The sequence below is a fragment of the Haemaphysalis longicornis genome, unplaced genomic scaffold (assembly GCF_048455015.1).
Source record: "Haemaphysalis longicornis isolate Haplotype H1 unplaced genomic scaffold, Haemaphysalis longicornis Haplotype H1 scaffold_2, whole genome shotgun sequence".
NCBI classification, from domain to species: domain Eukaryota; kingdom Metazoa; phylum Arthropoda; class Arachnida; order Ixodida; family Ixodidae; genus Haemaphysalis; species Haemaphysalis longicornis.
The window spans coordinates 154,837,913-154,864,994 of NW_027526295.1; the positions used below are offsets into that span (position 1 = coordinate 154,837,913).

Consider the following 27,082-nt stretch of genomic DNA (forward strand, 5'->3'; position numbering starts at 1 on the left):
CACACCACCTTGGCACACTGCGTCCGCTTTCAACAACGTGTTGTGTACTTCAAGCTTCCTCAGAGAGTGGAGTTGGGCTGAGCATTTTATGTTTACGCCTAACGTCAACCCAATGCATACCTGCGTCACACCCTCCAACTGTGCATCAACCTTTGTACAAGCTAGTTATAAGCTGGAAAGTACGGGAATCCAAGAGTTGCAGCATTCTTCTCTCTCGCTCCCGGGCTGGTGCTCTCTGTATATTTCGTGGCCAGCCACAGGTGTTCTTCTGTGCTGTGCTCGAGAGTGGCTTCAAACACCGTCTCACCGATTTCACAGGCAGTGACACTATGATTGCGCGAAAAAAATGAACAGATGCATTCATGTATATACTTAAGCAATATGTTTTATTTACATATAAATACTGTGTTAAGTTAGTATCCCAGCTGACGTTTGCGCATCACCTGTCAGCCTCTTGAGGTGCCCTGCCCAACGTGTATATACATGGCACTGAAAAAATGTTTCTAGCACTGAAGAAAGAGCATAAAACTCTCTCTTTCAGTAGAAAAAATAATGCTAGCTGCTCAGAATAATGCTATGGAACCTGGTGTTAGAGACATTAAAGATAACTTCAATTTGAAGTTAGCGGCGATAACTGTGCATTTTAAACTTCAAAATGACCCAATTCTCTGAGGCTGTCCCTTCTAGCATTGTGTTGTGATTCATCAAATAATGGGCATCTCAAGGTAAGTCAGATGGAGTGCAATATAAATTGGTGGGAGGGAAAGGAAAATTAATTTGTTCCAATCGAGACTTCTTTTTTTAGGTTAGAACTGAACACACAAGAACTATATGGCAAGAGGATCGAAGATTGTTTGTCAAATCGGGGAATTGTAACAGATGCAACGTTGATAACTTTAAGTGGCCTATCGTAGCTGCTGCCTACGACAATGTCTTCCAGTCAACTGACTCCATGATCCACTTCTGGCTCTTCCCTCCGTGGCACACCTGCACGCGAACGCCCTGGGGTCCGCGACGAGTTGGCAAGTCCAGGCAGAGCTTCGTTTTTCTGTGCACAATCTGCTCCGTCTGGAGAGGAACGGGAAAACGTGGATGCATAATATGTAACGGAAAAGATGTTGAAGCATTTCTTTTTTACATTCCTGGCAAATGAAGCCCCTGGATACAATAAGAAAGAACTGCCCAAAACATTTGCAATGAAATCAGCTGTGAGTCACTTAGCATGCAGCTGGCATTAACTGCTTCGGATAACGTGTCACACCAAGCCCACCATTTTACATCAACAAAAGTATTTTTCATTACTACGTGGAATTATAAGCACTTGCTTTTGTAATTTTTTAGAACATATTGAATTTAGTACCCCGGGTAGCGCAGCTTCGGAAATCTTCGGAAGGGTATCCTAGGCCTTTTCTAAAGTGTGTTGGAGACGATATACACAATTAGTATCTTAGTGGCGTGCATGTTTGTGGTGATGTTAGCTACATATTACGCACACTTCGTCTATCTGGCGTTTAATAATTTCGCATTAAACATCCGACAAATGTCTATGCCTATTCCTCATTGCTCACTGAACGCTGCCCGCTCTGTGGAAGGCGCTGCTTGGTGCCACAATCTAGAGCGCCGGAGCACAGTGGTTGCTACTGATAAAATTGGCATGCATTTACTTGCAAAGAACATGCATACACACATGGCTACCTTGACAGCAGGCGGCGCTGATACTTTTCGCGCATCGCTCGCACGGTCCATTTTATTTTGTTGCTGCCTGTTACGTATCACTGGCAGTGAAAATTAAAATCAATGTCGTCAGCACAGCAGCAGTATACAATTTAACCAAAGAACTTAACTCGGGTGCTTTGCATTTTCCCTGGCAATGTTCATCACGAAAGCCTTTCTACACATTTACTTTCCTCCTAACTCAGAGTTCAGCTAGTTAGGTGGAGTTGAGCTAGTTTGTGCTGACTTGACAACATGGCTGCTTGCAAGTACCCTGCATGCTTTTTTCTCTGTCCACATCCTTTTTTACACTTGTAGTCGTGTGTTTACCTCCAGGAAAAGTGTTGAGGGAGGGAGCTTTTCACACCAGCTCACCTGGAACCTTAAAATAAAACTCCTGACAGCTAATGCATTCGAAACTGAACAGACATATTGGAACCATATTTTTGCACTAAAGTATAATCTTGTGTGTAACTCCATGATTGAAACACACCTTGTGCTGGGTGCAGTGCACAAGATGTTAGTGGATAGTTGAAAGCTAGGAGTGGTGAAAAAAAAAATTGATTTGAAACAATTGATAAAGTATTCATTCGTCTATCATCATTTTTGAACCTGCACGAACAATTGATAAAGTATTCACTCGTCTCTCATCATTTTTGAACCTACACTTAAAGTAGAAATGATTAAATTCCAGGAATTTATTCACTGTTGCCCTGAGATACACAGAGCTCGTTGTAGTTCTAGCCAATATCGGTGTGCTTGCTTTGAGTGCCCATCTTTCTACTCGGAAGGCATTCTTTCAGCTCGGTGCCTTCATGAAGGAGTTAGGAGTATGAACGTACATGTGCGGAAGTATGCATTCGAGTACAGCACCAAATAGCTTTGACGGACAGCCAATCAAATCTATGCCCGCGTACGACCCGCCGCGGAGGGTAAGCGACTAAGGCATTGTGCTGCTGAGCCCAAGAATGTGGGCTCGATTCCAACCGCAGTGGACCTTTTTTTTATGGAGGCAAAAAACGGAAGCGCCCATGTTCCAAGATATCAGCGCTTGTGAGAGGTACCCAGGTGGTCTCCATTCTTCTGTAGTCCTTAATCACAGAACGCCACATATGCATCCGAGTTAGGCATAGCTTCGTCGCCGGAAACCCCAAAACAAAAATTTTTGCCCACGTGCATGCACACACATGCACAGAAAATCAAAGTTTAGTTAGTTGTATAGTTTACAAGTTATAGTTAGCTTTATGGTAACTCATTGCTTGGCTGTATATTATTGTCCTTGTCTTGTGTCTTCTCCAGCTATCACCTCTGTAGAATGCCACTTTTGTCACTACATTTAAGCTTCCAAAGAATAATCAAGGCAGCAGCTTGGGGGATTCAATGCTATTTTAAAAACACAGTATAAAAGGTCTTTGATATCTTGCTATTTGGAACATTTTAAGAAAATATGATGCATTCGCTTTGTATAATACGGCAAATTAAGAGTGTTTTTTGTGGGCCAGAATTGATGTTCTAAACAAGTATTATCTTTGTTTTCTCTTTACTCTTTCATTTTGTTTCGCTTCCTTCAACACTCCCAAACTCCTTTTATAGTCTCCACCCATACATTTTGGGCCCTTCTTTAGAGCTTAACTCTGAATTAGCACACAACTTATAACCATCATTCTTTCTTGCATACACTTACAAGGGAATGGATGTTGCATACAAATACACGTGTACCTTTGAATCATATCGCCACTTTTGCCTGGACAAACCATTGCAGGCGATCATGACAACGTTGGTGTCAGCCTGAGACTCAGGTGAGTCGAGGCAGATGGCTTCGTCAGTCATTAGGTACCCTTCTTCAGTGATGACAAAGTACTGAAAAAAAGAAGGAAACAGATGTAGAGCACACGTTAGGACAGCTTCACGCTAACCTTACCCAATACTGCTCGGTAATGTGCAACCGACTGGTTTGCGCCGTTAGGTTACGCTATGCTCACATTTTTCCTTAAGCGGTGTTTGGCTGTACCTTTACTCTTAAAAGCAGAATTTGTGACAGGATGACCAGAAATGACATCTAGAAGAACCGTCCACAAATAGGGATACATTACAAATATATATGCAGCTGACAAATCACAGTTCGACGGCAACAACAACAAGAAATGCTTGATCTAGCTATCATCGTGCATGCCTAAAGCATTAAAACCGACACCCGCTCTTTAAATTAAACCTTTTTGACACCGGTGAAAGGCGTTGGCCAAAAGTCAGTCCACCGACCACATTTCAGGAAGGACATGCTTCGTGGCCCGGCAGGCTATTCCATGCACTGTTTGTTCTTTCATGCATCATTAAAGCGTTACAGGGCATATTTTTTTTCTTCCTCTTCTAGTGTATGGTGCCTAGAGGATATCCTTACCTGCATAGGGTAATGCGTGAGCGAGCACTCTTCAAGAAGGACTTTCCCAACTGGCTGGTGGTAGCTTTTGGAGCTTGGCCGCACGAAGCATTTCCCGGTCTTCTTGTTCCTCACCTACAGAATAGGTATTAAACTCGTTAGCACTTGCATAAAGGGTGAACAGGCTGTACATTAATTTTTTATACAGGTCTTACTGGCTCTAAATCGATGAGCAGGGCGAAAGTGAAATTAATCATTTCTTCATGAGAAACTTTTCTAGCTGGTATCGAGGCTGACAAAAACAATGAAATAGGCTATGCAAAAGAAAATCGACCAACACCAAGGAACGTAAAAGGGTTGAGAGTTGGGCGAGTTGGTAATGATGCATCTCGAAAAACAAACTGCGCGCAAATTAAGAGGGACAAGAACACATGAACTGCGCTTGTGCCGTCTTCATGTGTTCTTGTCCCTGTTAATTTGCGTGCAGTTTGTTTTTCGAGAACCAAGGAGCGTAGCACTATGCACCGCTGCCGAGCATCCGCATGTTTCTGAAAGCCCAAAAGTGAATGAGGAATGCACTCTTGCACTGTATAAAACCCAAGTTATCCAGAGCTATTTATAAGAGCCCGCACCTTTCCGAAGAATCTTTTATCACCCGGCAAGAAGTTCTCTGGCCAGACATTCTCGAGGTACCACTGGAAGCTCTTGCAGCCCAGTTTCTTCCTCAGATTCCTGCGCTCCTCCACATCCTGAGGAACGTAGCTCTTTTTCATCTCTGCAAGAGAGAGAATGCACTTCAGTTTGAGTGTATGGCAAAGCTGAACACGCACGAATGTACGTAGCAAGTGGCTGCTGCATTACTCCAACAAGACCTCAATTCACTCAAGTATGCCTTTACTTCATTCAGCAGCAGCAGCAGCAGCAGCAGCAGCGTTTGAACAGATTTGTTCCGCTATGACCGCACGGGCTCATGAGCCGATATATATTGTGGCTGTGATGATTTCGACTGAGCGAGCTTCTGGAATAAATTTCTACGAGTTTCCTTTGGAGTTTTCTGCATTCACATTTGCATGAACTGGAACCGCTTGTGGCGCGAAATTTACCAGATAGCATTGAGGTGTAAAGCGGTATCACCACCCTTTGAGCCCGCATTCAACAGACGGCTGCGTAGAATAACACCACCGCACATGCACATATTGCTTACCACGGTTGATGTTGAAGTAGAAGTTTGCCCATTCGTCCATCCAGACGGCGGCGACCCTGGCCAGGTTGGCGAAGAGCACCTTTCCCACACCGCCCGGCTTGGGGAACGTGTAGGGGGACGTGCGTCGAAACAGGTGGCCCACGTGTGAGCAGGGCACGACCTCGACGGACCCGCCACACTGCCACACCTGCAAAAGGTGTACCGCAACGCAATCAGCATAAAATCGGGCCGCTGAATGTGGTCATGGATAAACGTACTAAGATATTGGTCCGTACAGTGGGATTTTGGTTTCAAAAAGAAATAGCAACCTTCACTGGAATGGACATTTGCCCAGTGTTTTCCACTGCTTCCATAATACAGGACATTAATCAGCATCAAAGATAAAGAAATAAAAGGATAAAATAACAGTTTGGAAAGAAAAGACGATGAAAGTGATGAGAAAGAAATAAAACAAGAGAAAAGCAGGAAGAAAAAAAAAAAAACCTTGGATATGCAAAGCAAAAGCTTGGCCTAGTCTGGTTGAGCCTTGGTTTCGCTTGGTTAACCTTTGATATAGCTGTATTGCCGACCACGGCTCAAAGCCGTTCGGTCAAGTGCAACGATCACAGAGGGAGGCCAGGCCTCGCTTTCATTCACAGCGAACGCGGCGTTCCTCGTTCATGGCGAACGCGGGGTAAGACGAGTCACGTAGCCCGAGACGACCGAGCGGCGCATGCGTGGGACGCTGCGGGGTGGTCGGCTGCCGATCAGCTGATCTGCCGCAACCGCCTCGGCCGCCGCCACTCATGGCTGAGCAGAACGAATGAAAACGGGGCCCTGTGCGCAGCGCCGAAAGCGGACTCGGCGAATTACGCGATGCGCTTCGAGGGGGTGCCTCAGGAGGTGTACGTGTATCCACTCAAAAGGTGAACTTGCGCATCCGCGGCGAAACCGCTGGACGAAAGTAGTAAAGCTTGGCTTTAAAAATTCAGTGCCATTTAAGTCTGTGAAGGTGGATGACCAGCGGAGCTGCTGGCCACAACTCCCGCTCAAACCGCGCCGTCGCGCCTGGGAAGCCTTCAACGGGATTGGGAGTAGGCTTCACTGTGCAGCACACATCGTGGGAAAGCCAGCTTACAAAGACGTACCCCACAAATGCTCTGGTGAAAATTAGACATTTTTGAGTGATTTTTCCAGGGACAGTATATGCCATCTTATGGCAAAATATGAAACTCCGGAGGCGAACTGGTGACCAAAGGGAGAGTATGGGCTAGTGAGGAGGTACTGGCTTTATCGCACCGTATGGGCCCCCCAAAAAACTTGGGAGTTGGTCGATAAGAGCTCCGCTGTAAAAAGGAAAATATAAAAAAAAGACAAGAGCCAAGAAAAGAAAGGAAGGAAATAAAAAAAAATTACACCATCTTCCCGCGAGGGGAACCATGGGGTACATGCAACGGATACGGGGTTGTCGTTGCGTTTCCGTTATGTTAGCGATGTCAGCGTGTGGATTGCTGTTGTTGTGTATCCTATTTACGCAGCATGTTCACCCCCGATGCGTCGCATCTACCCCATGGTTCCCCTCGAGGGAAGATGGTATAAATTTTTAACCGAGCGCAAGCTGCGCGCTAACGCACAGCTGGCATGGCAACGGGAGCGAGCGCAGCCGAGCGCAAGCTGCGCGCTGACCGCGCTGACGCACAGATGGCGCTGCGGTGAGAGCGGCGGAGCGCGCAGCTGCCGCGGCGAGGAGAATGGGGGAGGGATGCGGACTACGCCTCGACAACGACGCGGGACAAGGCGAGTTAAAGAGATGCGTTGCATCTAAAATGGAGGGAAAGAGACAGCAATATGAACGCGCTCCGCACTCACTGTGTTCATCGCCAGAAACTGACAATTCTCAAGCATACTTCTCCTATTAGTCGCGCAGTTTTAAAGCCTGAATGTACCGTCAACAACAAAAATACCGAGCCGCCACACACAAGCCTACCAAGCAGCGTTTCCTGCGCGTCGTCATACACTAGGTTTCACCGCCTAACACCGAAAGCGAGGCGCACCTCATTACTCCAGAGGACCAGAAAAGTAGCCTTGGTCCGGTGTCTGCTAGCGTACTAGTACTGAGGCTTGCGCACAACCAATGTGAGGCATCCTCCTACACTCGCGCAAAGGGAGTACCAGTCGACTACTGGTGCCTAATTTCGACTGGCTCTTAGGTACGTACGTACGAAACACCACGATAGGACTCGTCGTTGCCCCCGCAAGCACGGGCCTGATCGTAAAAATGAAAGATGCTCCAAGGCGGAGAGCCTACGAACCCGGAAGGAGATCTCCATGTTCTCGCCACCCCAGATGTCCATCTGGTCGTCGTAAGCGCCCATCTCGTAGAAGTAGCCCTTGTCGATGGAAAACAGCCCGCCGGCCATCACGGGGGTCCTGAAATAGTGTGAAACACGTGCAGACGGTGTTCGCGGGTAAATGAGCCAATTCGTATCCAGGGTATTTTCTCGGTTAAGGCAGTCTAGCACGACCATCCTCGGAGTGCTGATTCATTCTCCGCTCCGCCTCTTTAGAGGGATAACTCTTTTTCTCGGGCACTGCGCCGATCGACCTTGGTGGCACCACTGCAGCCTCACCTGAAGGGCATGGTCGAGTTCCCTTTCCTCCTTCTCAGCTCCCTGCTGCCGACGGGAAACCAGCGGAAGTGCATCTCCCAGTTGAAGGCGCCCCAGTGCATCTCGAAGCTACGGACGTACGCGAACGTCTCGTCGTTGATGATGTCGATCACGGGACACACGACGCGTGTCCTGCGAGACGTTGTTCAACGTACACAAAAAAGGGGAGAGCAAAAACATTTGCGGAAGCTTCCAGGTGGGAATCGTCGAATAAATTCTTAGTCCACCTTGCTATACACCGAGCTCTTTAGAGCCGGCTTCACAACTACACACACTCGCATTGCTGGGAAAACAATTTTTCTTCGCTCCCTACAAGCAGTTTCGTACGAAATTAGGAAGGCCCTAGGGTCTTTTATTAAATACCTCCCCAAGACCCCATAAAACGCCATAAACCAAGCTTTCTTTAAAGTTAGCTTCACTAGTACATCTTCATGTCTCGCTGGGAGAACATTTCAAGCGCCCTTATAAGATGTCATACCGAAGTAGGAAGGCCCATGTATGCCGCTCGGCTTCACTACTACACGAACATGCCTTGCTGAGAAGACATTTTGCTGGAACACGTATGCATTGATGGGAAGACCCCCCCCCCCCCCTCAACGTTTTAATAACGTTGCCCCACGTACACGGCTGGTGCCTCTGCTACTTTGCACCAAATGCTGGTTTTTGAAAAAAGATGTTTACTCCTCCACCTGCTCCTTATCAGGAGCAAAGTCACGCCTATCCTTTTCCAGATGAAATGATCGGGATCCTGCTCCGCGATGCCAGAATCTCGAGTCCGCCACTGACCTGTCCTGGGCGATCCGCTCCAGGAGCGGCTCCAGCCAGCCGCGCGTGCACTCGCAGTGGGCGTCGAGGAAGGTGAGCACCTGGCCCCGGGCATGGGCAGCGCCCAGCAGCCGGGCCCTGATCAGCCCCGTCCGGTTCTCGGCACGCAGCACGCGGGTGGGCACGGGAAGGCGCGCCACGTACCTGTCCAGCGGCGCCTTCAGGAACGCTGCGGCACGGCGACGCAGCCACGCGAGAAGAGCACGCGTTGGCGCTCTTGCGGTGACGACTCGCGACGTTCGTCTGTTCTTGTTGTTTGTTTTTTCATCCCAAGCGTACCCTGCTGTCCTCAATGAGCTTGACCTTTTAAACCTTGATTTTGAGGTAATAGGCCGCCAATATTGAACACATTTACAAACTACCACACCACTAGTGGCACAATTTATACGCATGTCAACATCATTCATGTGAAGGAGGCCGTCAGCAATATATATATATATATATATATATATATATATATATATATATATATATATATATATATATATATATATATATATATATACGGGTGCGCTACTGACGCTATCACGGTTAACAGTAAACATTGGATTGGTTAATTGTTACTAGTACAGATCACTATTTCCTCATCTTCGTTAGAAACTGCGTCGGAACGCGGCAAGGTAGCCTCACAAAACAGAAAGCTGCGACACGCCGTAGACAGGAGCGTCGCCGCTTCACTTATGACGTCACTCGCGCGGCGCACGCACACACACATGCACACACGCACACGCACACGTACACACGCACAAGCGCGCACGCACGCACGTTTCCAGCCAGCCTTCACATTGAACACGCACACGCTCACGCGTGCGCGCACACGCACACAAATCAGAGACCTTTCGCCCCGTAAAGAGGGAAGTCCAGTGGAATCGGCGCTCTGGTTGGATTTGCTATGTTGTGGTTTAGCTATATTGGGGATTCGCTATATTGAATTGAAGGACAGTGGCCCGATCTCTACATCACCGACTAAGGACACCCACGATTTGTGGGTAGATACAATGACGTTTGATTATAGCGCGGCTACGCCAATCGCAGCGCAGGCTATAGTGCCCCGCACAGGTGGCCGCTAGAGTCACTAAATAAGTAGTGGCCGCTAGAGGGAGTGGCATTGCGCAATGTCGGGGGGGGGGGGGGAGCGCAGGGTTCCGCTATAATAAAACTCTCTGTGGGAGCTTCACACGTCAGGCAGTTTCGGGTCCTTTTCACCCCCCCCCCTTCCCCAAAACCTCATAGCATAGCATAGCGGGACCTATATAGAGGAACTCTAGAGTAGGGAGGAGAGAGACGCCGCGAGTGAAGAAGCGTGTGTACGACTCTGGAAAGAGGCGGCGGCGGTGGAGAAGAGTATAAATGGTATTCCCATAAAAGTTTAGCAGGCGATTTCTTCTCTTGCAACACTGAAAACATCCATGACCGCGTCCACCATGTATGCACATGCGTCCGCATCTCGCAAAAAAAAAAAAAAAAAAAAGCAGGCTCCGGTGTCCGTCGTCTGCGCCGTTACTACGCGATTCTCGGCCGTGGCGCCAGTCAACAGATACGAATAATCGCAGTGGCATTGTGCGGTGATGCTCTACTTGCCCCACAGAACTCCCCCTCCACCGCTGGAGAATGGAGCCGCGGTTGCGAAACGAAGCGGCACGACGCGCGAAATGCCTTCACTGCAGCGCAGTTGCTTAGGAACACGGATGTGAACACCTGGCCGCCCGCACCTTGCACACGGCAGAGTCATTCAGCACAAAAGTCAAATAATGCTTACAGAGAAATTGTGAGGGTCACGCGAATGCCGACGAGATACGGCGGTAGCGGAGCGCCGTAGCAGCGAGTGCGTTGTGATGATGATGATTAGTGGCACTCCCTTCGAATCGGGGCGTAGTTTGTGAGCAACCGACTTGCCTGTTTTATTCCGCTTACTTTCCCTACTCCTAGCTAACCTCATAGATTTGCCTCTCACGTCTCCCCCTCACCCCAGTTTTAAACTCCGCTAGGAGGAACAAACGTTTATTTTACATATTTAGAGCAGATGGGCGGCCGCCTTAGTCCAGGTAGCCGCGTGCTGTCGCTGCTCGGGTGGCCCGCTGCATCAGGCTTTGCTGGTCCTGCAGGTCCGAGCTGGTCAGCGCGCATTCCCACTGCTCGAGAGTAGGTGTGGGGAGTGGGGAGGGGTGGTGTGCACAGAAGAATACGAGGTGGGGGGTTGTGTCTGGGGTGTGGCAGTCACGGCAGTTATAGGTGAAACGGCTGGGGGAGATATGGGAGAGGATGGTGCCGTTGTAGAATGTATTTGTTTGGAGACGTCGCCAGATGCGGGATTCTTCGTTGGTGAGTGCAGGGTGTGGGGGAGGGTATTCTCGGCGGGTGTGTCGATAGTGCGCTAAGATGTCGGAGTAGGTGGCTGGTAGTGGGTGTAGCTAGTGTCACTAAACCTTATTTAGAGACTCTAGGTGTAGCGTGTCAGTCAGGGTGTCCAAGTCGCCCGGCCTCGTCGGGAGTGCCCGGAAGTGAAGTTCGCGGGCCGCAGCAAGGGCTGCTTCGTTCCGGGGGAGGGAGGCATGACCTGGGGTCCAAACGATGGTCACATTAGGAGGTGATACTACGACTTGTAGAAGCTTGAGGGCAGGTGGAGGAATTCTTCCAAGGAGGTATCTTCGACAGGCTTGCTGCGAGTCCGTGATATTGGGAGGTAGTCGCACGTTGCTGTATGCATTGCTAGGGCTATTGCAGTAGCTTCCGCTGCAGATGGGGAGAGGTGGCGGTATGTAACCGCAGTGTATAAGGTGCCGTTGGTGTCGGTGACCACTAGGGCTGAGTGGGAAGTTGAGTGAGTGATGTCGGTGTAGCGGGTGTCGTTGTCCGATGAGTACTTCTTATGTAGGTAGTGAACACGAGCGTTGCGACGTCCTTTGTTGTACTCGGGATGCATATGTCGTGGAATGGGGGTGACTTTGATGGTGGCCCGAATATGAGGTGGTATCGGCTGTAGTGCTTCGTGGGGTTCTGATGTAGGACGGCCTAAATTCTGGAGGACTGTGCGGCCTGTGGGGGTGAGCGTAAGGCGAGAGAGTTGGCTGGTTCTTTGGGCTTCTATAAGTTCGGAGAGCGAATTATGTATGCCAAGTTGAAGGAGCTTGTTGGTGGAAGTGAAAGCCGGTAGCCCCAGGGCTATCTTGTAGGCTCGACGCTCCCTTTTTCCTTCCCCCGATGTTCGAAATTCTCATCGGTATGGCTATTCCGCCTGCGTACCCATCCCTTCCCTACTTTTCTTCCACCGCCATTCAAGCCGCCTCTTCGTCCCCATATGGCTCAGAAGTTGAGGCTCCCTCTCACCCCAAATCCCAAAGCCTCTACCAACGTCGGTTCCATGTCGCCCCGCGGTTGTATATTTGTGTGTAGTCCCTGACAATATGGTCAATAGTTTCCCGATCACTGCAGCAACATGCACATGTTTCATCCTGCTGCCTGTAGATACCCGTGTATGCCTGGGTTCTCAGGAACTCCGCCCGTGCTTCAAAGAGCAATGCAGTGCCTCTCGTACTGCCATAGAAACATTCCATCCTGATTTCTAGTTTTTCTGTCCTATACGTCTTCAGGTTGTTTTTCGCTTCCATTCTCAGTGCCCACTTCGTCGTCTCTGTTGCCTTGACCTGCTTTTTACATGTTGGGTACACTCCACTTTCCCCTACCGACTTTCCGTACCGCTTGGTCAGCTGTCTGGTCCTCCGTCTCCACCGCGTGTCCATGCTCCTCATGTACAGGTACTTAAACATCCTCGCGGCCCATTTTTCGTCCTCCATGTCATGAAGTCGCTCCTTAAACTTATCTTGCTCTGCGTCTGGAAGACTAGCGACATCTATCGGCGAGGGGCCTAACGGTCGAAGTGGAAGCGTTCGTAGAAAGTCGAGCAATCTGTGGCCGATCCCCAAAAACGGCAGCTGGCAATCAGCTGTCCGCAGTTAGTAATCCCTTCCCTCGTGTCTTGCGACAGGTAGGCTGCGCGAAACAGCAGTTAACATCGAGGTGATGCTTTTGAGCTCGCTGGGAAGGCCTCATGCGAGCGCCGCCATGCCTGTGCCTACGCGTCTCCGTTGCTAGGCGACACACATGGTTGCCGACATGCGCGCCACGCCAGGGAATACAACCTATAAAGTCGGGCTGTATTCATAGTTCATCCGTGGATGGCTATGCTTCATTGTGCCACACACTATGTGGAAAGGCCAGCTTTCAAAGACCAAGCTTACACTCATTCCCTTAAGGTCATCTTAACCTCTAAGCACGAATGAATTGGTGAGAAGACATGTATTAGGGGGCAATATAGGCCGGCCTGTATTAAGATATGGAGGCCTTACATGGGCCCTGCAGCACTTACCATCGACTACTCAGAATGTATTTTTGGGTAGAGTCAATTGTCCCAGCAGTCTCCTCCCTGCAGAATTATGAAAATCCGTTCTCTATCACCGGAACTACGCGCGATGAGAAATCGCGCATAATCATTCCCTCTCAACTCGACCTCGGACAACGCGACGAAAGCTGCACGCTCTCTCCCGGAGAGGGGGGCGGCTCGCGGCGTTCTCTTAGGCGGCCTTCGACATATCACAGGCCGGGGAGTTTCCTCCTTTCCTCCGCAACGCAGAGGGGCCTATTTCCGGTCTGGTGCAACAAAAAAGCAGGCATGGCTGCCTGCTCCCAAGCGCGCGCTTAGGCTGGCAGGCATTTTTTGAAGCAATAAACGTTTGTTGTCGAGTGGTATGGTTGGAAGGGAAGTATTGAGCTCGTCACTCAAACTCCGTGCGCACTCAAAACACAAAAGAAACGCCAAAACTGTGCGTTCAGGTTCAGGCATAGAAGAGGTTGGTACACAAAGCCCTGAAGTTGACCAGCGCAGCCAATAGGACAGCCATGGCAGAAATGACGTCATTTCGGCCGTGCCAGTGGTGCATAATGAGGAAAATTGAAGAGAGTGGGTTGGTTTTTCCACGTCTTTCCCGTCGATTCCCGCGCTTACCGCTTCACGCGCACGTGTAATACTTGGATCAGATATTCCTGGCAGTGCAATCTAAACGTCGCGCAGGTTTATTTCCACTGTTCAAAGAGAGTCGCAGCGCCCCTTTAAGACCTTCAAGCTGTATTGCTCCCACTGATGCCGTTGTACAACAGTGCGCCCTGCAGGAAAGCCAACTTTCTCTGACGATGATGATGAATGATCGTGGTTGAAGTGAAAGAAAAAAACGCCTCCCGTGGCCGGAATCGAGCCTGGGTCACTCGCGTTATGAAGCCGGCGTCCAACGGATTGCCCAATGTCGTCATGGCCGAAGCGAAGGCCAAGCAGCAGGTACTGATTCGCGCCGAGAGAGAGAGAGAGAAAATGACTTTATTGAATGTTCCTGCGGAAGGAGGGGGCTACGGCCACGCAGGGCTGGCCTCTCCTAGACGAGGGTCAGGTCGTCCCCGAAGCAATGCCTCGCGGGCGTCGGCGCGTTCGGCGCGCGTTGGGTGTGCGGGTGTTGACCCGTCGACCCTCCGACGACGCTTCCCTACGCTTCTGCCCTGCAAGAGCAGCCTCGAGCCGCTGGATAATCCGTATTTGTATCTCGTGCTCACTCGAGTTCATGGCGAGAGTGGTGTCCTCGGGCATACGCCTTGCGTCGTCTGCCCCAAACCCAAATGTTAGGCCTACGGAGTGTACACCTGAGAGTTGCTGTGGGTACTCTAGAAAAGTGGTGCATACCACCAGAGTAGCACATACTCGCAGTGTGGGATTGGCCAACCAAAGAATCCATCCCGACAAAGCTTCGCATTCAACCATTGCCATCGTAAGACAGACGGGTGCATTACTTGTTTTACTGTTTATGAATTTTTCCGTACGCTTTACACACAGTAAATTGTTACCGCGGCCGCGAGACCCTGGGATCCTAGCCATACATGGCTTTGCTGAAAAATAAAAAAATCCCTGGCCATGCCCACTAACGCGAAACGAGTGGCCCGGTGTTTTAGTCCCGTGACTACATGAGACGACTGTTACGATGACGACATGAGACGCTGACAGCCAAAAGAAGCCGCGCAGCTGGCTCCCCGGTGCGGTAGCTCACGGCACTGCCACGACTAACCTCGTCACACAGCTTGACACACATATCCGCGGTGGTTAGCATTGATCAACGCAGTCTGTGCTCCCCTGTCTTTATTTGCGTGATCAAATGGGACTTATTCTTAAGGCGAAACATTCTTTAGCTACACTTTTATAGGCGGAGCCTCCCCGCCATTCCTTTTTTTTTCTGAAAGCGATATACAGGTGGCCAGCCCTCGCGTTTGCGGGCCCCGTGCTCACCTCTCTCGCTGGCGTCGTCGACGAGGAGTATCTCGCGGAGGAGGCTCCGGGGAGAACGGTCTATGGCTGAGTGCACCGTTCTTAGCAGAGTCGACCAGGCCTCGTTGTGGAACACGATGATTATGGACGTGTCGGGCAGCCCGCTCACGTTGTACGACAGTTTCTTGCAACTGGGGTCAAAGGAGGGCAACGGGAAGGTCCTTCGTTACTTCCGCGCTTCCTCCATAACGTCATGCGTTCGCGAACTCGTTTTCGGCATGCAAGGATATTGGGACTTAGAAACCGGATAAGGACTTAAAAGCCGGTGTAATGGGGTGTGAATTGAAATACGCATCAAGGAAAAAAGAAGTCACCCAAGCCAATCGAGCGAAAGTGACAGGCATCGAAATCAGCCATCGTCGTCAACTCTACCATATGTGGCAGCTGAAACGAGCAACAGCGCAACGTGTAGGAAACAGATCGAAGCCCTTCGAAAGCATTCGGCGGAAGCAGACCACGAAGCAAATCGTGTCGAACGGCAAGAGGAAGGTTCTTTTCCGAAACGCGGAGCGAAAGCAAAATACCTCAGAAATTACATTCGAAACCGACACTTTCACATTCAGAACGCTCAAAAGTGACTAGGTGTTCTGGTATTTTTTTTTCTTTTTGGCAGGGTGTTCAATAGATAATGGTTGTTTTAAACATTCGGGCATTCGTATCGTCTCTAGCAATGTGGGTTTTCAACGCTGGCACCATTATTGCACATCGCTGCCGAGAATTATTTATGGAGGACAATCGTTACGGGAAAACGTGAAGGTAAGAGGTATCAGTTCTCTCAAGAATCACCACAGAAAAAAATTGGGGAGATAAAAGGCACGAAGTAGAATCTCCGAGGCAATGCAAGGGGAATTACTTGAAGTACCCGCAACAATTATATTGCACTCAATCTCCGCGTGCTTCCAAGGTTAGTCCCTGCGAATAGTAAATTGTTCCACCTTATTGCCCTGTTTTTAAATGTGAGGCGCTGTATTCTTCATTACCGCTACCTGAGACAGAGTATGGCCGTTAATGGCAGATGCATTTCTATCTGAACGTCCTGGCTAGTAAGTGGCATGCACCACACTGTGCCGTACCTCTCTTTCCTGGCGTCTGGAAGAGTCCTGTTGAGGGGAATCCTGTCGCTGACTAGAAGGTTGAACTTGTTCACGTGGAACAGCAACTTGCTACGCGCCGCTTCGTGCGGCAGCACCATCACCGCCTGGCCCTCCGCGCCGGCGTTTTTCTCCGGGGCGAAGTCGTTGGCGTTGAGTATTTCTGCGCAACGAAAGGGGAAGGGAGGGGGTAAACGTTCCCGCCGAATGAAGTGCTGCGGAAGTAACTCAGTCTGGAAGCCCAGATCCCCACAATAGCCCCGCGCCAGCCATAGCCTCGGCTAAACCCTTTAAGCCACTCGGGAAACGACAAGAGAGAAGTCTCCGATGAGCAAGGTTGCATCCGCGCATGCATGCACTATTGGGATAAATTGAAATACGAACAACGGTCGCGTGGTTTTTGGTATATGATCCGCATTGTAAGCGAGGGGCTGTGCCTGTACAGTAAGAATAAGTTACCAGAAGGCTTTCCAAACCTTATACCTGCTGGGCATACACGTCCCGTCGCCAGGGAGTGCAGCATGTACAGAAAACTACGCGCACCATTGTTCGTATTTCAATTTATCACGATAGAACAAGCGTACTTACGGTGCTTCACTTATGTCGCACAGTTCCCCTCTTAACAATGACCGATAATAGTAAGAGGTACAACTTTCGGAAAGGCTAGTGGAGTCCGAGTCACGGGCGTTGAAGGAGTATCACGGACTATGAGAGAAACTCGTTAGCGAAAAGTAGATTTTGGACAAACGGTCGATAAAAAATGACAGGAGGACTGCGCGGTAAAAATAGCCTAGGAAGACTACGCGGGAAAAATAGGATGGGTTCAGAGGAACGGATGAAGATTTAGTAATGGACATACCGTAAGCGAGAAAACTAGGGTAATAGACTTCGGGAACGAAGTCCGTATTCGGCTGGTTCCGTATGGTGTCGGTTGGAAGCTATTGCGCGCTACTACGATCGCAGAAGTCTTCCAGCCAACCTACCAAGCGGGAAGCTAAGCTGGGGCGTACGCACCGTCGGTGAGGTTGGGCGTGCTCTCCCAGGGCAGTCCCTTGCCCATGTAGTGTCCCACGATGACGTGGATGCCCCGGTGGTTGATGTACTCCTTCTGGCGCTCGTCCCGGCGTATCCACTGGCGCACGTCCGGGTCCTGGTCGTCCTGGCCGGCGTCGCCCCAGACCCCGCCGTGCTTGGCCACCACAAGGAGCAGGGCCACTGACGTGAGGGCGGCGGCCAGCAGGGCTGGACAGCGCCTGAGTCGCCGGCTGCAGGGCCGCAGCTGCCGCATCGCGGGCCCCTGAGGGAGGCTTCGATCAGCGGCTGCAGCCAGGGTAGCTTTGCGAAGGCTGCAGACGCAATGCCCGAGGCGTGGCCTCCTTGTGTCGGGTGCTCGTCGCCATTCTTGCAGGCTGCAATTTTTCGAAGAATATTTTTTTTTTTGTGATGAAATGTGCAGTGCTTTGAGTGACTCCGCACGAGTTTTAATGATGCGGGTGTGATGAATGATACGGATAAATATGCTAATATAATACGTATATAAAACTGGGTGAAGAACCCAAGAAAACTGGTACATTCTTGGTCTCTTCACCCAGTTATGTCTTTATCTGTCGTTTATTTTTTCCCCGTTCCGCCATTTGTTTGGCTTTCAGCTAGGAATAAAAACTAAGAGAGATGGAGGCAGTGGAGGTGCTGTGGAAGGAACCGAAGCTGGAGGAGGGGAAAGAAAAAGGGGAGAGGGAGAGGGAGAAATAAAAGATGGGGGGTCAGTTCGTCAGTACAGATCGGTTGCACAACTGGAAGGATGCCAATTTCCATCACCAAACATGAGCTCTGACTTAACTTTATTTCCCGTCTCCAGATTCCCCCCGTTTCCAGATTTTAAAAAAATTCCTCACACTCTACATTTAATGCCCCAACGTAAGCTAAAGGACCATTTACATGTCTGCAATTTATGGTTCTCCTCAGCTCTCCCTTTCCGCACGATTTTGCTTGGCATCCCCCGACCCCAGAGTGACCCCCCACACTGGCCCCGATGTGCGTTTTCAACGCAATAAACATTTAAAGAGGGATGGCGTGGAACGCAGGACAAGTTCACTGCAACAGTCTTATGAATATTAAAAGAGTTCGAAGTTTTTCGGCCGTCCCTAAACTCGGGCTGAACAACCTTTTCAGGCTTGCGTTGCCCAATTGAGCCAAATCACGCAGTTTGGCGATTTCTGCGTGCATTGCACCGAAGCCCATAGTGGTAGGAGGCGCGCCGCCCTGGAGTGTTTTCCAATTTGGTAAAAACACAGTTATAACCTTTGTCACTCAACAAACTACTCGCTAACCCGAGCGTTTAAAAACAAAACGTGTTTTACGCGCTGAAGCCACATCGAGGCTCTGAGACGCGTCCATCCAGGCTCTGTATATATGCTACAGAAGACCGCCTAGGAAACTCTCACACGCACTGAAATTCCGACGCTCAGGCGTTTTAGTTTTTCACGACCTTCCGCGCGGAAAAGCAGCCTCCGCTGCACAAATTGCAACCGCCTCTTCGTGCTCGGCAGCGTGACGGTGTGCAACACCGGCGTTTTTGTACGGCATTGGAGGTACGCCCCGAAAGGGGTGAGCCGGCAGACTCGTGAGTAGCAAGGAAAGGAAGCCTTGGATGCTCCGTCCCAGCCGCTCGTGGAGAATATTCCGCTTTTGCTATACGTCCAGTGCCAGACCACCACAACCTTTGATCCTCGCTCTGAGAGAGATCAGTACAGAAAGCGCTCCGACGCCGAGCATCGCATGTGCGCAGGCATATGGGGCAAATGTACGCTATAAAAGTGGAGTGAAGCACGACTCACTCCGCGGTTTTGAAACAAACAGAGGTATTGCTTTTTATAAATAAATACATAAATAAAAAATAAATAAATAGATAAATAAATAAATAAATAAATACTGAACATTAAGCCGAATGCGATTAAATGCATGAGCTTTCGCGACGCCAGGAGGAAAGAAAACGAGCCAGTTGAAACTGAGTGGCAGATGGAGCTAGCTAGGACGCAGACGAGAAAGCCCCTAGTACTATCTCGACACCAGCCCCTGCCGGCAGGTGAACGTACATACGGACAAACCCACTGACCGACGTGGCTGCTGAAGGCTATTTGCTCGCCCCCGATGTATTCGGAAGAAGGAGTCTTAAAGGATTCTTTTTAACACGAAAGTGTTTTATTCCCGGATACACAAATATATCGCTGGCGTCATATCCGTCACGGAAGTGACGCCAGTACAACGAAGTAAGCGGCCTGTAAAGGGTGCACCCCTGCACACAGGGTCTTGTTGCGAGGAAGCAACCTTTAGTACCAAAGAGTACGTTATACTTGGGTTGTTCGTTTTCGGGTTTTATATTTTAACACGTAAGTGTTTTATGCCACGATACACCAAGATTTTGCTGACGTAATATCCGTCGCGGAAATGACGCCAGCACACCTTTGCCGAAGCTACCCGCCAGCACGGCGTCGATCGCCAAGCATATCCACAAGACAGCCGCCGACCCGCAAATCATGCTCAGCTGCAGATTTCGCTGCACATTTCGCTTTCGTGTTTTACTGATTCGTATGACAGAGGAATCAACCACAGTTTTTTTCTCTGGATATTAATTAGTTGACTACGTAAGCGACCCACATATGGCACCTCTTTCCCTCGACCGCCTGAAGAGCGCTATCATATCAATCATTTAGGGACGTTGCTTATTTCGTAAACGAGGGAGCTTCGTCCAACCACACCGTGTGCGCGTGCGGTAAATGTGACATATCATGCGCCGTTTCTTGGAAAGTGCACACACAGCTTGGGTCAACAGAGTCGCATAAGACAAGCCTTTCCCACAAAGCAATATCCTAGGGCATGCCGATAGTTGAACTGCTTGCATGATAAGAGGCTCCATATGTGGGACTCCAAATTTTTACCCATTCACAATAGGTTGATTTGGAGAGGCCAGCGATCAACGCAGGGTGTCGGAACGAAATGTTTTTCGTTTCTGTTTCTGTTTCGTTCCATAAATAAAAGTTCCGTTCCGTTTCAGCTCCGGAACGAAAAAAATAATGGGTCGTAACGGTTCATAACGGTTCGTGTTTGCGCGAAAAAAATTTAGATTTGTGAAATTCTTGAAAAGATTGAGAATTATGAAATTTCGTTAAAAAAGGTGAAGTCATGTCTAATATGTTAATGAAAAATATAATTTCTGAGGAACTCATATAGTTGTGATGATGTTAAAAGTTTAAAATGGTCTGTCTCATGGAACACTGTAAAACTCCTGTTTTTAATCTTAAAAGAGAGTGTAAGAGAATAGGTAGCAATGGATTAACATCAGTACCTTCAGCAACCCCCCCCCCCCCCCCTTTGATATATATCCAGACGAAAGCATAACAGCACGAAAATTGGTGAATAATAATGGCGCATATCCGCATTGAATGCGTATTTTTCGAAAAACTATTGGAAATAATACTGCCCTGATCGAAACTGCTGCTTCCGCTGCTTCTGAAATGTTTTCCGCTGCACTCTCGCAGCAAGTGTAGCTGTTTGTATTGAGTGCGGCTGTAATCTGCTGTTCGCGCTTGCAGTGATGAACACACGAAAAGGCTGTTCGCGCTGGTAGTGGCGTACACAACAAAGGTTGTATTTTTTCCTCATTGTTTTTGTCTTTATTTAGAATATTAGTGTTTGTTATACATGTATCACACCCCCTAAACAATTTAGGGCTAATGTAGGTATTTTATTAAACTAACCAAATAAATAAATAAATAAGGCCGTGACATCTGCATCGCAGCCAGATGACCGCGGCAATCCCGCGTGGTGCTCAGTACTGCGCCTATCGGAACCAACGGAGAGAGTATGGGAGCAGGCAGCAAGCCTTCCGAAGGAGAGTGGGTGCCAGAAAGACGAAAGACGATTTTATGCCAGAGAATCAACGCAATTTTTCATCTCGCTGAATGGAAACTGAAATTATTTCTGAAATACCTGAAATTGCCACTCAAACCGAAAACCGAAACGAAATTTTGTCGGTTTCGCTCCTGAACGAAATAATTAATGTTGTTACGTTTTCGTTTTCGTTCCAGCCAAAAATATCGTTTTTTTTTTCGTTTTTCGTTTCCGGTTTTTGTTTCGTTCCGACACCATGGATCAACGTAGACTACATTTTCCAGTAACATCGTGAACACACCGCGCACATCTACCGCTTTATTTTGCAGGCAACGGCCAATGAAGCGCAATGCGATCACATGGTCAGCCACACTACGCGTATTCATTCTCCCAAGGGAAGACCTGTAATTAATTTAATACAACCAATAAAATTTATCATGCCAAAACGGTGGTCTTTAACGAGGGAAACTACAACGGATGCAGAATTGTCACCTCCAACCCGGCACATCAAGCTGCTCCTTTTTCGTAAGGACAGTACATAACGCCACAGCTTTCTCCCTAACGCTTCTCCGCAAGATCGCTCGAGCAGACAGCAGCCGGACACGTTGGCGAAACAACAAAGGCCGTGTCAAAAGGCGTCTTTTGTCCGACCATTACCACCGGTTCACTGCACAAGCGCCTTATCGGAGACACGTCCGCTTGCTTGTATAGATAGTGTCCACAATGCTCGCCCATTTTAAAAGAAAAGCTCGGCGCACAAGCCTTCGGTGCCGAAAGGTTGGTACTAGTGTGTAGCACTCTCTCACATCGCTCTCCTCCGCACGGGGCTGTAACACTCGGCCGGCCTTATTGCCATAGACTGCGGCCGTCATGGCCCGGCTCTCTGCGAAGTCTCCTGGACGCGCTGCATGCGCTTGCAGAGGCGGATAATGCGTCACGCATGGAGGCGCGCAGATAACCGGGCGGGGGGCCATTGTTTGGGGGTTTCGCCACCGCTTCGCTTTTGAAACCGCGCTGCGCAATGCACCTGCTGACAGTCGTGTGGCATCCTTCTCTTCTGCCGACGCCTCTGCCGCCGCCGCCGCCGCCGCCGCTGGCAGTTCACTGACCACCCAACCGTGCCCACCCTCGCGCGCTTCTGGCACGAAGCGACGCCTGTGGACCCAGGAAGCTAATGCGCCGTGCCGTATCATCCCCCGAGCCCAGCTGAATTAATCTGCCTTACAGCGACCTCATTTGAAGAAAAGAAAGGAGCCGCTAAAATAAAGAAGAGCTGGTTAGAAAAGAAGCTTATTGTCGGGTGCTCTGTTGCCAGTACAGCTTACTTTGTTGTTAGAGTAGGGTCTGAATAAAGAGTGTACTGGTGCATCGAAGGAAAACAAAGCGGCACCGACGCTGTTTACTTCTAGTGCCGTTGGCTTGGCTCCCACAAACAACGTTCTCTCATGAAAAGTTAGCTGCAAATGACTCTATTGCACGCCAACAGTGCCTAAGGTGCCTTATTATTGTTGGTTAAAGCACTATATGCTATCGTTTATGCTCGCTCAAAAACCGTCTAATGTTCAAACAGAAAATTTATTATTGTTGTATGCATAACTTTGTTTCGGGTATTTGTTACAACCGTTAGCTCTCGTGCAGCAATTAAAGCGTTTATACTTGCGGACAAACCTTGAAAATTACGCACCCATTTGAAGGTTATTGTGGGAATTTGAAGAGCAGCTTCTTCGAATGAGACAATAGAAGACGGGGTAATGTAGTGAACTATTGCGTAGTGTAACGAACCGATGATACTGTCAACGCCGCAAGAAACCAGCCGGCCTATACACTCTGGTGAACTGCAACGAGTGAGCATACCCAGCGAACCATTCCATCGCTTTGGGTTGGATATACTCGGATCGTTTCCTACGTCCACATGTGGCAAAAAGTGGGTAGCCATCGCCACCAAGTACGCGACCCGCCTACGGAATCACGCGCGCCCTACCATATAGTCACGTCGCGGAATTCCTCCTCTGTGATATAATACTTTACCATGGGCCCCCCCCCGATAACTCCTCACCTACCGTAAGCCTTGTTTCTTGACGCCGTGTCATTCCGCAAACCGAAGGGCTTACGGAGAGACTGAACAGAACGCTCACCGGTATGCTGTTAGTGTATCTTTCTCCCGACCACCTATAGAATGGGGCGCTGCTCTACCATTCGTGACGTTTGCGTATAACTCCCCCCCCCCCCCCCCCACGATATCGCAGACTACCCCCCTTTCTACGTCCTCTTTGGTACCACGCACCTCCACCAACGATGTGACGAGGTGAAGACGGGAAGCGAACGGTATTTACATTATGTACATAAAGCTTGAGGCACAGTGTACACCAGCATCGGAGCATCTCGAGCTAGGCGATGACGATTCTCTTCAAGACCGCATGAGAACCTCTTCTTCCTCATCGCCTGGCATGGAGCAGCATCGCGACAACACTGGTAGCGCCCGAAGTGCTCAAAGGAAAGCTAAGGCGATACTCTTACGTGGCTCGTTCGCCGAAATGCTGTGCAAGATGGTGGAACATTAAAATGTCGATGGGCATATCTTATGCTACCCAAAACATCGAGATGAAAGGAACGGAATTTTAGATTGACAAAGGAATAGAACAGCCCCCAGCTGCTGCTTTAAATTGAGGGGCCGGGGCAGTGTTAACGAGACCGTAGAGCCGTATCAACCTATATAGGGGCGAGAGCGGATTCAAAGTTCACATTAGGAGGGGGCAGTGGTTGTACAGGGGGTACAAGGGTTCTAATAACTTAGGTCGTCGTCAGTAGAGGTGCGGTGCACTGCACACTGGCTTCAGCAGTGCTAGGTGAGAAAGAGTTAGGGGCAATACTTGTCCTCCTCCCCTAACCGCAACCCTCTGGATCCGCTGGTGAATAGAAGAACAAGTTAACGAGCGTGCACATCAACCTTTAGCTACAAGGATGAGGCTGTTCTGTTACTACGAGGATGCCGCGTCGGTAGTGAATTCAATTCAATTGAATTCAATTTATTTCTGAGAATGCTGATATACTTATAATACATTCAAAATTCAACAGGAAAATACACACTGCTGCCAAGGTAAGAGAGGCAAAAAGACGACAACCTGACGCCTGTCAGGGCCTCGCTTCCTGTATGTAAGGTAAACATTCAGTATCAGTTGTTACGGGATACATCTAAAAAGAAGTTAGAAGAGAAATAGGTAGGAGGTACGTGGTTGTAAAACTTTGGAATAGGCAGTTAGAATAGCCGAGGCTAGGCACGAATTCCATTTGCCGGCACAAACACAAAAATCCCAGGAAAAGAAATGCGATAGAAAATAAAAGGGAAATAGAAGTGAGAAAAAAAAATAAACTACCTCCTGCCAACGGAGAATAAGAAAGCAATGTGGAAAAGCCCCAAGTGTGAAACGAAAAATCAAACTAATCTACCCGAAAGAGCTAAACAAACTATTGTGCTAGTTGCTCAGGACTCACGGAAGACCGAGAGCAGTGATTGCCGGAGGCTGGGGAAGAGAGTCAGGCTGGAGTTGATAACAGAAAGGACGAAACATGGGAAAAGAAAGAAACCGAGTTTGCAGGTACAAAGAGCAGCATGACTGCGCATTGCTGGAAAGACCACAAGGAGGGCTTGTGGGTAAATGTATTCTGAATGGCTGGGGCGCCAACATAAAAACGCTCTCTCTCTCTCTCTCTCTCTCTCTCTCTCTCTCTCTCTCTCTCTCTCTCTCTCTCTCTCTCTCTCTCTCTCTCTCTCTCTCTCTCTCTCTCTCTCTCTCTCTCTCTCTCTCTCTCTCTCTCTCCTTTCTATTCCAACTGCATTTTCTATTGCCATTGTAGCATCCACCAAATCATCCAGCAAATCACGGAAACGACGTAAACGCACACAACAGGATATTTTCTTAGTATAATCGACTACAAGTATAGCCTAATACAGTTCCTAGTACAAAAAAACATATTAAAGAAACAGTTTAAAAAGTCGAGTGATTGAACCCGCTTGATGGGATAATCCACTCGAGTTCCAAGTACTACAGCAATGCAAGCTTAGCAACCCGAAATATTTTCGCTGTTGATCTTACTCCCATTATGCACCAACTCAAGATTGTAAGTATCAAAAATGTAGCCTTGGCAGAATGATAGCCCGTCTTCTAAGATTGCCTCTGAGAGTGCCGGGGAAGTGCCCTTAAGCCAAATGAAAAAAACCAATTTAATGAAGCCTAAAGTGGGCATGTAACGTGGAGGCAAACCGCAAAGAAAGACTCAGTAATCTACATTTCCGTACTTATCCCAATCCCAAGCTTATGTTGAAATATTTGTCTGAATTGAGCCATGGTGCATATTTAGGCTGGAGACAAGTTGTGTCAGCGGGTCACTTATTGAAAAAAAAAATTAAAAACATCGGAGGGCAAAATACACTCGAACAGCGCGAAATTCAAATTAGTGGAATTCGAACAACTGAACAATAAGTAAATTTTAGTTACTCAATCTTTAAATAAGAGGCCACAACTCCGAATAAAGCGGTTACAAAATTCGGTGGAATAAAGAAAAAGAATTAAGACAAACAGCTGGTTGGGTCGTCGCTCCGGTTTGTACAATCCGGAACAGAATGAAGGAGGAGGAGGAATAAATGTTTATTCCACGAGCTCTGGTGCTGCTGTTAGGGCACCCGCCCGGTGGGGGGCGTCCCTAGTCCGGGATGCCCTGGCCTTGGCTGGCAGTCCAGGCCCTCTTCACCAGTATACGCTGGGTCCCAGGGTCTGGACTTTTCAGGCAGGCCACCCACTGCTCGTTAGAGGGGGAAGGGTTGGGGGGTAGGACCGGGGTTTGTCCGCAATCCCATACTTGGTGGTATAGCGTGCCCGGCAAGGGACAGAAAACAGAATGAAGAAACCTAAAGTTACAGCAATTACTTCAAATTTTTCGTACGTCCACTGCAGCCTGTTTTGAGGTAAGTGCTATGCTTCTTGTCACAGTCACATTAGAAACCATCTACGCGGGAGATGTCACAAAGGCGAAAACTGAGCGAAGGGTGTAAACTACCCTCCTTCTGGCCGTGGCCAATAACCTGACGCACGATTGTCACGTCGCAAGTGCAAGCACAACCAAAACGCTTTTTCGGTCATTAAAGAGCTGTGGAATTTCAAGTTAAATGCAACTGTGCCGATTAATTTTGCCGTGAAGTATCAGCATGAAGCCGACTTGACCCGAACTAAAGCTAAAAAAAATGTTGTGTTTCCTTTCACAGCTTTTTTCGCACGTCTACATTTGTCCACACAGAAACAAAACTGCAACTGACAAACAAGGCAATACAAGACGTCCTTATTTATTTATTTTGCACGGCAGAATGCCACGCTGGCGCCCTATAACTGTACTTCGGATTACAGGCACCACTGAGTGAAGGCCGGAGCAAACCTGATTCCGAAGCCTCAAAAGATATCTATCACAGCCACCGTTACCCAGGAGCCATTCCGTCCACGTACGCCTCAAAGTGAACCACGCACACGACGACGAAATGTCCTACGTAGACGGCATAGGTGCACCTCCTCTCGAAACGATTGGCGGTAATTAAATGCGCAAAGAACAAGTTACATTCGGTGTTGTCGCTTGAATGAGTGATCAAGGGCGCGGCCTACGTTGCACGCAACTTCAGTTCGGGGTGAAGTCGCAGCCAGTTCGTTCCTTCCATCAAGCGGTCACTCTCAATCACCTTAGCGTTTCGTTAAACTAACTGCGAGCTGCGCTGCGGCCGTAGACGTCAAGCCAGGGTGCATGTTCCCACCTTGTGTGCCGTCGTCCCTGCTAGGAATGGCGTGCCATGGCAGCAGCAACAGCTGAAGCCGTGTCCTCGTGGGATCATCCGTCGCGAGCACGGCACGGTCGCCACCACCGGAAGCCTCCTCACAACACACCCATCGTACCCACGCGGAGTTGCCCAACTAGGAGGAGCAGGCAGCGGCG

General features: G+C 49.1%; 1 protein-coding gene across 1 annotated transcript; it reads right to left on the reverse strand.

Moving 5' to 3' along the window:
• Window positions 1–367: 367 nt before the first annotated feature.
• On the reverse strand, window positions 368–27,082 carry LOC144169362 (polypeptide N-acetylgalactosaminyltransferase 1-like). The gene is made up of 12 exons (XM_077698471.1): window positions 26,904–27,082; window positions 17,234–17,628; window positions 16,202–16,382; window positions 15,090–15,259; window positions 8,729–8,936; window positions 7,904–8,074; window positions 7,586–7,703; window positions 5,295–5,481; window positions 4,723–4,865; window positions 4,112–4,225; window positions 3,433–3,573; window positions 368–1,068 (listed from the first exon to the last, which is right to left on the reverse strand). The coding sequence occupies exons 2-12, from the start codon at window positions 17,505–17,507 to the stop codon at window positions 922–924; spliced, it is 1,854 nt and encodes a 617-aa protein (XP_077554597.1). The 5' UTR covers window positions 17,508–17,628; window positions 26,904–27,082; the 3' UTR covers window positions 368–921.